This window comes from Megascapheus bottae, chromosome 16 (assembly GCF_031878675.1).
Source record: "Megascapheus bottae isolate mThoBot1 chromosome 16, mThoBot2.hap1, whole genome shotgun sequence".
Lineage (NCBI taxonomy): Eukaryota > Metazoa > Chordata > Mammalia > Rodentia > Geomyidae > Megascapheus > Megascapheus bottae.
The window spans coordinates 9,628,700-9,640,941 of record NC_143524.1 but is presented as its reverse complement, the minus strand read 5'-3'; the positions used below and the strand labels follow the sequence as shown (position 1 = coordinate 9,640,941).

The 12,242-nt window shown below is 47.9% G+C and overlaps 1 protein-coding gene across 1 annotated transcript in view; it reads right to left on the bottom strand.

The window, feature by feature from the left end:
- The window catches only part of Aplnr (apelin receptor), a 3,532-nt gene extending 592 nt beyond the window's left edge, over positions 1-2,940 (bottom strand). Inside the window, exon 1 of the mRNA XM_090347672.1 lies at positions 1-2,940. This exon is cut by the window's left edge and continues 592 nt beyond it. Within this exon, the coding sequence (XP_090203798.1) occupies positions 1,591-2,727 (1,137 nt within the window). The 5' untranslated portion in view covers positions 2,728-2,940 and the 3' untranslated portion in view covers positions 1-1,590.
- Positions 2,941-12,242: the final 9,302 nt, after the last annotated feature.

Genomic DNA, 12,242 nt, shown 5'->3' with positions numbered 1-12,242 from the left:
GGACCAGTGACTCAGGAAAAGGGGGGAGCCAAGGTGAGGGGGAAACTCAGAAACTCATATCAAGGTAGGGAGTTCTAGGCCAGATCTACCCAACCTTATCTTTCCACCCCAGGAACTAGTGAAGGCGTGAGAATCCAGTTGATTAGGAGTCCCCCAAGCTTTGGGTGCCATCGTATCCTGTGAAAGAGCTCGCTGCAGAATGCTCAGTGCAAACAAACGTAGACTCCTCTCTTAAAATGCGGGCCAGCCGCCAGAGTCCCCCCAAATCCAGTAAGGGGGAGAGGAAGATGGGGAGGGTGCCTATGTCCCTAAGGATTCTGGGTGATGAGAAGAGGTACAGTGGAAACTGAGGTTAAAGGAAGCCACCAACACTTTCCACTCCAGGCGCCTCTATTTACATGTGCCTATATATGCATACAGACCAAAAAAAAAAGGCAAGCGAGCATCTTGACTCAACCAAATGACTCAGCACCAGTGCCCAGGGGAAAAAAATTCTTGGGAGATGATGGAGTGAGAGGGAGAGACAAGAAGGTTCACAGTTCTGGAGGGAGTTGGAAGGATTCAAATTAGGGAAGGGGAGCCAAGCAGCATAAGGTAGTTACTAAATATATAGACACTCCTCCACCCCCTCCTCTGTCCGCCCTTCCCAACTGACTGTCCATTCCTATCCAGGCACTCCTGGTTTCATCAGGGCTAAAACCTTTCCCTAATTTCCATGGTCAACAGTGAACAAGGAAATGATCTTGAGAAATGAGTAGAAATGAAAATGAGTAGAAATGAGCATCACAGAGGCTCTACCGGGAGGGTAGCTCTCCAAGAGTCATCTAAAAGCACAGTACGCATCAGATCCGATTTTAGGCTCTGGGAATCGGAGCAGTCATTCTTTGCTGACACACAAACCCCTCTTTAACACCCTCCCATCCCAGCCCCAGCCAATTCCCTAGCTGGCTCTCAGAAAACAGGATAAGAGCTTGAACCAAGTCAGTTTTACAAGCTTCAGGATTCTTAACCCTTAGGAGTCCCGTAGAACCAAAGGTAAATGAATGCTAAAGGAGAGTCTGAAGGGAAGGGGCTCTATGAGTGGAGAGGGGTTGGAGCTAGTAGGTGAGAATTAACAGTTTAAAATAAAATGCAAATCAAGTGGGAAAACTAATCAAGGCCAGCAAAGAGGGCTAGAAGTCTAAGGAATGGATGCAAGAAAATTCATTTTTATTGAGTCAAGACTCATACTTCAACATTTTAGGGTCCCTATGATTTTTTCCCTCCTTTTTTATACAAAGACATAAACTCAGAGACATCACATGGTCTACCTTACAGAGTAGGGGTCTCTGCAAGGCTCAAATGCTCTCTCTCTCTCTCTCTCTCTCTCTCTCTCTCTCTCTCTCTCTCTCTCTCTCTCTCTCTCTCTCTCTCTCCTCTCTCTCTCAGCAAAGGAATAATGGGAAATAATAAGACAGAGCCAGGAGACAGAAGGAAAGGGTACAAAGGCAAGGCAAAAGCTGTAGCTACCGCTCTGCTCCCTACATCCCAGTGAGCAGAGGGAAAGGCTGGACCAGACCCACGGTGCCAGATTTCTCTCAGCTCCCAGCTCTAATCCACGAGTGTCTCTTGGCTGTAGGGGATGGATTTCTCATTCATTTGCTCCCCACCCTTCCCTATATGGGGGCCGGGTCCCTGGCTGTGTCCTGACGAGTAACTGGCTGACTTCTCCCCACTGCTGCTGTGAGAGGGGCCCCCACACCCAGTCTGCCCGCAGCAGAGCATGGAGGTGCACACCTGGCGGAAGCGGGGGTCGAAGAAGGCGTAGAGGAAGGGGTTGAGGCAGCTGTTCACGTAGCTGATGCAGGTGCAGTAGGGGTAGACGTTCATGAGGAAGCTGTCGAAGTCACACGGCCAGTGCAGCAGGCTGCCCAGCATGTACAGCGTCTTCACCAGGTGGTAAGGCATCCAGCACAGGGCAAAGGTCACCACCAGCACCACGATGATACTGAGCAGTCGCCGGCGCTTCCGGAGGCCTTCGATGCGCTCCTTGTGGAAGTGACCGGCGATGGTTTTGGCGATGAAGAAGTAACAGGTCAACATGACGGTGAAGGGGATCACAAAGCCCACGGCCGTCGAGGAGATCCCCAGGCCCACCTCCCAGGCCCACTCAGAGCTGGGAGTGGCCACCACAGAGTAGTCCATGTAACACTGTACCTTGGTGCTGTTATCCATGTCCCCCGTGGTACGAAACACCATGACAGGCGCGGCCAGGAGGGCAGCCAGCACCCACAGCACGGCAGTGGCCACGGCCCCACTGACACGCAGCCTCAGCCTGGCATTGGCCACGGGCCTCACAATGGCCAGGTAGCGGTCAAAACTGAGCCCCGTGAGGCAGAAGACGCTGGCATACATGTTGACGAAGATGAGGTAGCTGCTGAGCTTGCAGGAGAAGGTCCCGAAGGGCCAGTCGTAATCCCGGTAGGTGTAGGTGGCCCACAGGGGCAAGGTCACCACGAAGGTCAGATCGGCCACTGCCAGGCTGGCGATGAAGATGTCTGCTGAGCGTCTTTTCTCCCTGCTGCTCCGAAACACAGTCCAGAGCACCAAGCCGTTGCCTGTCGTGCCCAGAAGGAACACCAGCATGTAGATTGCCGGGATGAGAGCCCCTGAGGACTTCCAGTCTGTGTACTCACACTCAGACTGGTTGTCCGCCCCATAGTAGTTTTCAAAATCTCCTTCCTCCATGCCGGGTTATGGAGAGAAGACAGGCACAGGGGCCTGAGAATATCAGCTTCTTGGTACCAGTTCTGTTACTAACTTGACAAGCACCCTGTGTTTCTGGCTGGAGCCTCGGTGGGTGCGAAGGGTTACAAGATGCTCCGAGGTCTTGCCAACACTCTGGAGACGCTGCCTCTGTTGTCTGGGATGCTAAAGGGTAGCTCACTCCTGCAGACTACTCTCTGCCCTCTCCTGCTTGCTTCAGACTCTGCCAAGATACTTCCTTGCACCCCCACCCCACCCCCTGAGGCTGTCTGTCCACTCTTTGGCCCGTCCTTCCCTCCTCCTACCTCCGGGACAACCCCCCTCCCTCCCGCACTTGTGAGTCTTAAGATCTTGAAGTTACAGCCCACTTCCCCTATACACACCCCTTTTCTGGTCACTAGGCAAGTAGATCAAATTCACCCCTGCTGAGCTGGGCTGACGGTTATCTGTGCTTCTCAAGCCTGCAGACTCCTGGTTCCACCTCCTCCCTCTTCCTTTAACTTTCCTCTGGCTACTTCATGCCTGCCCATCCTCAGCCAGTCCCTTCTAAACGGGATACATTATGCAGATTGAAACCTAGCCTGACCTGGAGCCAGAACAGTAGGGAATGGGGAAGGTGTGAAATTTCACAAGGTGGTCCTAGCATCTGGAAAGGCCCTCCTGATGGGGACCCTGGGTCCCAGCCACCTCCCATCCAACACCCAGTTCAAACTTCACACCAGCACCCTCCTCTTGCTTCATCCTCCTCTACCCCTTGATTTGTGACCTCTCTCTCTCTCTCTCTCTCTCTCTCTCTCTCTCTCTCTCTCTCTCTCTCTCTCTCTCTCTCTCTCTCTCTCATCATTTATAGGCACACAGGTATAAGGGGGATTTCTCTAGAAGTCTTAAGCTGACAGCAGCTGGGGATCTGCAGTTTGCAGATAGTATAGGAAATTTTAGAAGATTTAAGACAGAGTCATAGGATAAAAGAAATCCAGGACAAAATGATCTCTAGAATCAAGCCCTTAATGCTGTGGGGAAACTGAAGATCCACAGAGTGACTTTCCTTGCCCACGATCACACGGTGAGTTTTGTGATGAGGGGCTGTCTGTTTGTCTTCATCTGCCAGCCCACGTTGAAGACTGTAGTTGGTAATCACTAGATGCCCGTGGAGTGAGTGGGTGGGTGGACTAGGGAGTGAGTGAAAATAAGGGTCCACCCAGTTCCACGTATTTGAAGTGCAAGGATTACTATGCAGTGAAAGCACAGAGACAGCTCAGTCCACTGCCTTCCTTGACCAGGAGTTTTCTTAAGACCACAAAGAGCCAGGGGAAGAGGCAGAAACAAGAGGTGCCAGCCCTGAATACATGTTATAGACAGGGGCCCTAGGAACTCACTTTGCCCCCCCTCTAGTCACCCTTAGGCAAGAAGGGGGATTGGGCACACGAGGTAAGACTGGAAAAACATACTCCGGTATTTTTCCACCACCCCAAAAGCAAGGGAGGTTGGCAGGAAGGCTGCCTAAATTTGGGGAGGAGAAGCAGAGGTGCTCAGTGCTAGAAGGTAAGAGTGGAGAGGCTTTGGGTTTGAGCTTCAACAGAGGAGAGAGAGAGAGAGACAAAGAAGGGGGAAAGAAAGAAAGTGAGAGGGGGGAGGGAAATCAGATATGATAATCACCACATTAAAGGCAAAAAATTTACCAACCTGAAATCTACTGCTTGGGGGGAACATTGTTCAAACAATTTTCTGGCGGAATCCTCAAGCAGACATTTCCAGAAATGAACATAGTTAACATGGCCAGTATGTGCAAGGGAGGGGTAGAGACTGTGGAGGCTACTGGAAGCAAGATGGTGCCGAAACAATAGGGACCCAGCCTAGCTCTCTCCCACAGAAGTGGAGGCTACCTGTACTATCAAAAGGAGACTGGGCCAGGAGTTTGGCCTAGTCGTAAAGTGCTTGTCTAGCATGCACAAAGACCTGGGTTCGATTCCTCGGTACCACATACATAAAGAAAAGCTGGAAGTGGTGCTGAGGCTCAAGTGGTAGAGCTCTAGCCTTGAGAAAGTCCAAGGACAGTGCTCAGGCCCTGAGCTCAAGCCCAGGACTGGTAAAAAAAAAAAAAAAGAGGCTGGACACAGTGGTATCCCAGCTATTCAGGAATCTGAGACAGGAGAGGCACTTGGACTCAGGAGTTTGAGACCAAGCTGAGCAACATAGAGACAACAAGACTATCCCATGAATGGATCAAGAAAATGTGGTATATGTACTCAATAGAATTCTGTGCTTCCATCAGAAAGAATGGCATTGCCCCATTCATAGGGAAATGGAAAGACCTGAAAAAAAAATTATATTAAACAAAGCAAGCCAGGCCCAAAGAAATAAAATATAGCTCGCATGATTTCCCTCATTTGTAATAAATAGCCCACTAGGTGTATATGACCATATATAATGAAGTGTATCAAAATGAACTCCAAGAATTGGAAACAAGAGCTTCTTCTTATGTTTGAAGTTATTTCTTTTTTCTTTCTTTCTTTCTTTTAGTTTTCTGTACCCTTTGTCTTGTATATAAGTTTAGCTGATCCACAGAAGGGAAAGGGAATCCCAGAAAGAGCAGGACAAAGGATGAATTAATGCAACAGGGATACTAGATACTACATTGGAAATGAACTTTACAATTTGGTGGGCCAGAAGTGGGGATGGGAAAGTGGAAGAAAATGACAATGGGGTAACAAAGAAATGTATGTTCAAATATTCAAAAAGAAATGCTCAAAAATGCTGGGCGCAGTGGTTCACATCTATAATACTAGCTACTCAGGAGGCTGAAATCTGAAGATCATGGTTCAAAGCCAGCTCAGGCAGTACAAAGCCATGAGACTCTTATCTTCACTTAATCACTAGAAAATGGGATGTGGGGGTGTGGCTCAAGGATAGGGTGGTAGCCTTAAGCTGAAGAGCTCAGGGACAGCACTCAGGCCCAGAGTTCAAGCCCCATGACCCACAAAAAAGAAAGAAAGAAAGAAAGAAAGAAAGAAAGAAAGAAAGAAAGAAAGAAAGAAAGAGAGTATTCAAAAAGAATTGTATTACCTTACTTATTTAACTGTAACTCCCCATTTATCACCTTTATAATAAATAATTGTTTGTTTAAAAAAGAGTCTATCTTGGGGTCTAGTGGTAGAGTGCTTGCCTAGCATGCATGAACACCCAGGTTTGATTCCTCGGTACCACATACATAGAAAAGCCAGAAGTGGTGCTGTGGCTTAAGTGGCAGAGTGCTAGCCTTGAAGAAAAAGCCCAAGGACAATGCTCAGGCCCTGAGTTCAAGCCCCAGGATTGGCAAAAAAAAAAAAAGACTCTATCTCAAACAAAATGAAACAAAACTAAACTCAAAATCAAACGAACAAACAAAAACAGACCTTCTCGGCTCTGATCTGGTTGTCAAGCAGAAATATGAAACCAACATTATCACGCCTTCAGACTTCTCAAGATCATTTCTAATTCCGGAGGTCTGTGAGAAAATTCCAGACTTGCAAATTTGAGGAATTAATTCCCCCCCCCCTTTTTTTTTACAAAAAAACAAATAAACAAAAAAGAAGATAAGAAAAACAGACCCTCCAGTCTCCCAGTTGGCAGTTTCTAAACAGGAGGTTGCTAAGAATAGAAGGTAGAAAAATCAAGAGGAGACATAAGATGCAAAGAAATGAAGGAAAACAAGCATGGCCACAGCCTTCATGTGCAATGGGGGAATTCAGGACAGAAGGCAAGAAGGAGCCTTTGATGATATTCCCCTTAGCTTCCATTTAATCGTGAGAAACTGAAACACTGCGTAACTTGGTTAAGGTCACCGAGCTAGTAATTATCTGAGCCAGAATTTTAACCACAACTAGTTTCAATCCATACACTAAGCCACTCTGCTTCTAAAGGACAAAAACTCAACCCTTTTTAAGTTGGGATTGTCTTCTGTTAGGTGTTATAGAAATGCAAGGTGATGCTAGGCTATCTGTAATTTACTTTAAAATGAAAAACCAGTAAGAGTGATTGGAATTGATTATAATCCCATGGAAATATGACGATGAAATCCGCCTCTATATTAATGAGTGCAAACTAGTTCCGCGTGGAAGTGTGGTACTGGAGTTTAAACTCAGAGCCTTGTGTTTGCCAGCCAGACACTTTATCACTTGAGCCACACCCATAACTTGAAGGAACAGGTGGGGATAGGACAGGTAAAGAGGGAGAACGATAGAAGGGGTGACATGAATCGTGATATGTTGATCTACAACCTCTTCGTACAACTACTTAATGATAATAAAAGTAATAAAATAGAGGCTGTGTGGCCTAGTGGTAGAGTGCCTGCCTAGCATGCATGAAGCCCTGAGTTCAATTCCTCAGTGCCACATGAATAGAAAAGGCCAGAAGTGGCTCTGTGGCTCAAATGGTAGAGTGCTGCTAGCTTTGAGCAAAAAAAAAAAAAAAAAGCTCAGGGACAGTGCCCAGGACCCCAGTACAATTTCAGGACTGGCAAAAAAAAAAAAAAAAAAAAAAAATAGAGAAAGAGAAAAAAAGAAACACTGTCTTCTAGAACCAGATATAGCAATTCATGTCTGTAATCTTACCTTCTCTACAGATAGAAATCCAAATGATCTTGGTTCCAGGCCAATCCAAGGAACAAGTTAGTGAGACACACACAATAACAAATGAAAAGCTAAAGTAGAGTGGTACATATCTGTCTGCCCATCTACAAGAAGGAAGGAAAGAAGGGAGGAGGGAGGGAGGGAAGGAGGAAAAGAAAAGAAAGAAAGAAAAGAAAAGAAAATTTTGTCTGCACTCTTAGAAACATTGCCATTGTCTTGATCCAGAAATTCCTCTGTGGTCACCCACTGCCAAAGACAATTCCTGGTTGCTTGGTGTCAACTACAAATCTCCCAGAACCCTGCCTGTGGAATTTTGGCAATCAATAAGTGGTCAGGATAGCCAATGACACTCGGCGTCACAGCTCTATTCATCTTGTAGTGCATTGAGCAGGAACAACCTGCTATACTTGTTTCTCTGTACTTGTCTCTTCTCTGTCTCTTTCTTGTGACTTTCAATACAAGCACATGGTGAACTCTGATCGAATTCACTCATCTATCTCTGTCCATGTTTCCATGCTTATCTAACAGAAGTTCTATGCAGGAAGCCAAATGTCTCTCAACATAACCAGAGTGTGGGACAAGGCAGACAGGGGGTGTTGTAGTCTTCATCAGACTTCTTCAGGGATGAACCGTTATCAATTAAAAGTATGGCTCTGCATGTTCCAGGATAAAGACACCAGGCAGAGATCCCTGGGGCTTCCAGATCTTCCCTGATTCTCTCAGAAAGATTCAGGGGGTGTTTTGTTTTGTTTGCAGTTGAGAACACAGCAGGAGAGGACCAAGTGACTGCAAATAGGCTGGAAATCAAATCCCTTGTCTCTCTGGCTCTCTGCTATCTCACTCAAATCCTAAGCCTGTCATAGGAGCCTGGAGACAGGATGGTGAAGAATACAGACGCATGTCTTTGTTTAAATATTTTTTAATTTTATTTATTGTAAAGGTGATAAATAGAGGGGTTACAGTCACATAGGTAAGCTAATGAGCACATTCTATATCTAACAGTGTTCCCTCTCCCTCCATTAATATTCAAACCTCTAGCCCCTAGAGTCTACTTCAGACTGATTAGAAAGGGGGAAAAAATGGGGGACCAGAGCTGGGAGACTCATTTAAAGAAGAGGGGACTGAAAGAGAGCCAATGAGGGCTCGGGGGCTGGAATGCCAAAAGCCAGCTAAAGCCAGATGGCCTGTGTGTCCCCTACAGTGGCAGCCTGGCCCCTCACCTACATGAGTGACCATCCCAGAAGGTGAAAGATAGCAAACAGGAGCAATTGCTGAGGTTGGTAGTGGGCCAGGGCTCAGATGTTCCCATGTACCAAACACTCGACCTGTTCACCCACTTCCTGCATTGAACCCCTGGAAAATGTTGAATTAAAGCAACAGAACTGCTGGATGCATCCATTCACGCCTGTAATCCTAGCTGTTCAGGAGGCTGAGATCTGAGGATCGAGGTTCAAAGCCAGCCAGGGCACTAAAGTCCGTGAGACTCTTATCTCCAATTAACCACCAGAAAACTAGAAGTGGCATTGTGGCTCAAGAGGTAGGGCAGTAGCCTTGAGCTGAAGAGCTCAGGGACAGTGCCCAGGCCCAGAGTTCAAGTCCCATGACAGACAAAAAAAAAAAAAAAGCAACAGAACTATGCTCAGAAGCACAAACATTGAGCAGAAAACACTAATCAAGAGTGCAAGGCCCCAAGTTTTGTGCACTGCTGTAATCCTCTCAATCATCTAGCAAACCAGCACCTAATGCAGAATTGTTGGGACCTGCCCTGGAGAGGCCCAAGTTTGTTTGTTGAAGGAAATCTGTTTCCTAGGTGATTTCTTCAGAGGATTGTGTTGTGATGAGTCTGAGATGAAGAACTTTCTGGCAAGAAAAAAAAAAATCACCCTAAATCTGCTTCAGTAGCCTTCAAGGAGAGCCCAGCCTACTGGCACAGCTCTGGTGTCATGGGCTCCACTGCCTTTGCCTGCTCCATCCCCAGGCTGGCTCCTGATCTGGGAAGCACAGCCAGGCCTGGCCCTGTGCCTGTGGGTGTGTGGGACAGGGTACCCCTTTGTGACTGCAGATTGGGTTTGGGGGGGCTATGCTGTGAGGCAGGTGCTTAGCAAAGGATGGGACTTTGGAACCCCTGGAGATATTGGGAAGTGTGTTCACTTGGAAGAGTGTCTATTGTGCACACATATCTATCTAGTACATTGATGAGCGTGTTGGCACGTGTCTAACAGGATGGCTGTGCTCCCATGGGTGCACATATTTGTGTCTGTGGAGTGTATGTGGGGGTTTTTTTTGGGGGGAGGATGTCAGTGAGCATTGAATGTGGAGTGAACAGTGAATACATTTAGTGAGTGTGAAAGGGTGCTTGCTGGTAATGAGGGATCTGGGAAAACATCCATGGAGGTGGGAAAGGATGGCTAATGGGATTTCTCTGGGGCCTGGAGACCATGAAGGGGAAGCTGGGACTCTCTCCTGATAATCCCCACCCAGACCTTGCCAGAAACCCTGGGCTGCAGACATCAAGTGGGCAGGGTAGATTTTCTCCTCCTGCTCCCTTCTCACCTACTCCTCCCCGACCTCAGCCCAGCCCCCAACTTTACAAGCTGTGAACTCCACAGCTTGGGAAACACACCCAGGGCAGCCAGGTCTTTTCCTCACTGTCCTAAGAGGAGGCCACCATGGAAGATGGAGGAAACAGGCAGGAATGGAACTCCCCATACTTAGCACAGCACCCGATGCATAATTAATCCATAAGGATCATAAGATCACCACTGTATAACTGCCAAAGCCATCAGGACTTTCTTGAGGACAACCTAGATAAGGACTGGGTCCCAGTGACCTAGAAAAGGAAAGCCTCATGAAATCCCTTGAGACCCCGGCTCCCAAGCGGGGATGGGGAGGCTTAGAGCACAACAATGTGTGCAGGCACTGCTGACTCACATCTATAACCCTAGCTACTCAGGAGGTTAAGATCTGATGATTGATGGGCAACGCCAGCCAAGGCAGGAAAGTGTATTTGCCTCTCCATCTCCAATTAGCCAGAAAAGCACAAGTGGAAGTATATAGCTGTGGCTTGAGTGGCATAGCACCAGCCTTGAGCAAAAATTCTAAGGGACAGAACCAGGCCCTGAGTTCAAGCCCAAGTGCTAATACCCAAGAGTGAGGGGGGAGACAGAGAGAGAGAGAGAGAGAGAGAGAGAGAGAGCGCAATATAGAAAGTGAGGAGCAGTATTATGGTTTCAGCAGTATCATGGGCTCCATGGGATCTCTTTAAAATGGCACATTCTAAGCTAGAAGTAGAGGTGTGCCCCAAGTCGTAGAGGGCTAGCACAAAAGTTCAGGGTCAGTGCCAGGCCCTGAGTTCAAGCCCCTAGGGCCAGCATCAAAAAAAAAAAAAAAAAAAAAAAAAAGGAAGAGGAGGAGGTGGAGGAGAAATGGCACAGATTCCTGGCCCCATTACAAGAGAAATCTCTCTCAATGTCAAGTGCCAGCTCCTCAGCTGGTGGTGGGGAGCCACCCTGACTCGTCTGCCTTGCTTCTTTCATGAATAAAAACTGAGAAGATGCATTCATTATTATTTAATAAATGGTGTGGGCTAGAAAAACAGGATCCTTCCTGAAAGAAAACTCACTGGGGAAGAACAGGAACAGGCAACATGGCCTTTGATGGCAAAAAAAAAAAAAAAAGGTTAAAGCCAATAATCTATACCCCACACTGGACTCCACTGAGGGGAGAAGTGAGGCCCAGGGGAGGGCAAGGGCTGTGCCCAGGTATCCCTGTACCCCACACACCTTGCCCTCTCAGCTCCATAGAACCCCCCAAAGAAGGCTCCTTTCTCCTGTTTGCACCTCTCTGGCCTTGGTCCAGCTGCAAGGAAGGAGTTGGGCAAGAGGCAACGAAGACAGGAAACAGGCAGGAAGGAGGTCAGGAAGAGGCGGACGAGACCCCCAGCCAGCTCACCCTCAGCCCTACCAACCTTCAGGAGAGCAAAACAGGGTTTCCAAAAATATTTACAGTGAGTCTAAATTAATGAGGTACTGTATCAGCTCTGACAATGGGAGGATGTAGGGCTGGGCCCTTCAGGGGAGAAGATCAACGCAATCAGCCCAAAGGCTGTCCAGGGGGGTAGCTGGACACTGGGGAAGGCTGACCTTGCCCGGCTCAAAGAGGAAACTGGGCCCTCCACCCTTAGGCCAGAGCCCAACCAGAGCTAACTGTGACTGGGTTCCCTGACCCCAGGAAAAAAAGGCATCTGAGAAGCTTGAAGTTACAAAAGGTGTCTTGCCAGGGACTGGTTGGTGGCTCACACCTGTCACTGAGGGTGTGGTTGAAAGCTGGCCCTGGCAGACAAATCTGATAGATGCTTGTCTCCAATTAACCAGGAAAATGCAAGAAGTGGCTGGGTGGCTCAAGTGCTAGAGGGCCAGCCTTGAGAGGATAAAGCTAAGGAAGAGTCTAAGGACCTGGATTTAAACCCCAGCACGCACACACACACACACACACACACACACACACACACACACACGACTTCATTCTGTCCCAAAGCCACCCCATTTCCATGTTAGGGCTGGCAAGGGCCCCTTGAATAATTCTGCTGCCCCTGACAGCCCTTCTCCATCACTGTCTGCTTCAGGAGAGGTATTCAAGCCTCCATGAAGGCCTGGACCTAGGTGACAGTGCCACCACATGAAGGAACCCATGTATATCAGGACCCAGCTCCTTCTCCATAGAAGAGGAGCCATTACAGGATCTGTGTCTTGGAGCTGGAGTTAGGGTTCAGGAGAAGCAATTCAGTGCCAAATTGAAGAGAATGCAAACTAAAAAGCTGTTTAAAAGGTCCTCAGTCTAGCCCGATGCAGTAGCTCACGCCTGTAATCCTAGCTACTCAGAAGGCTGAGA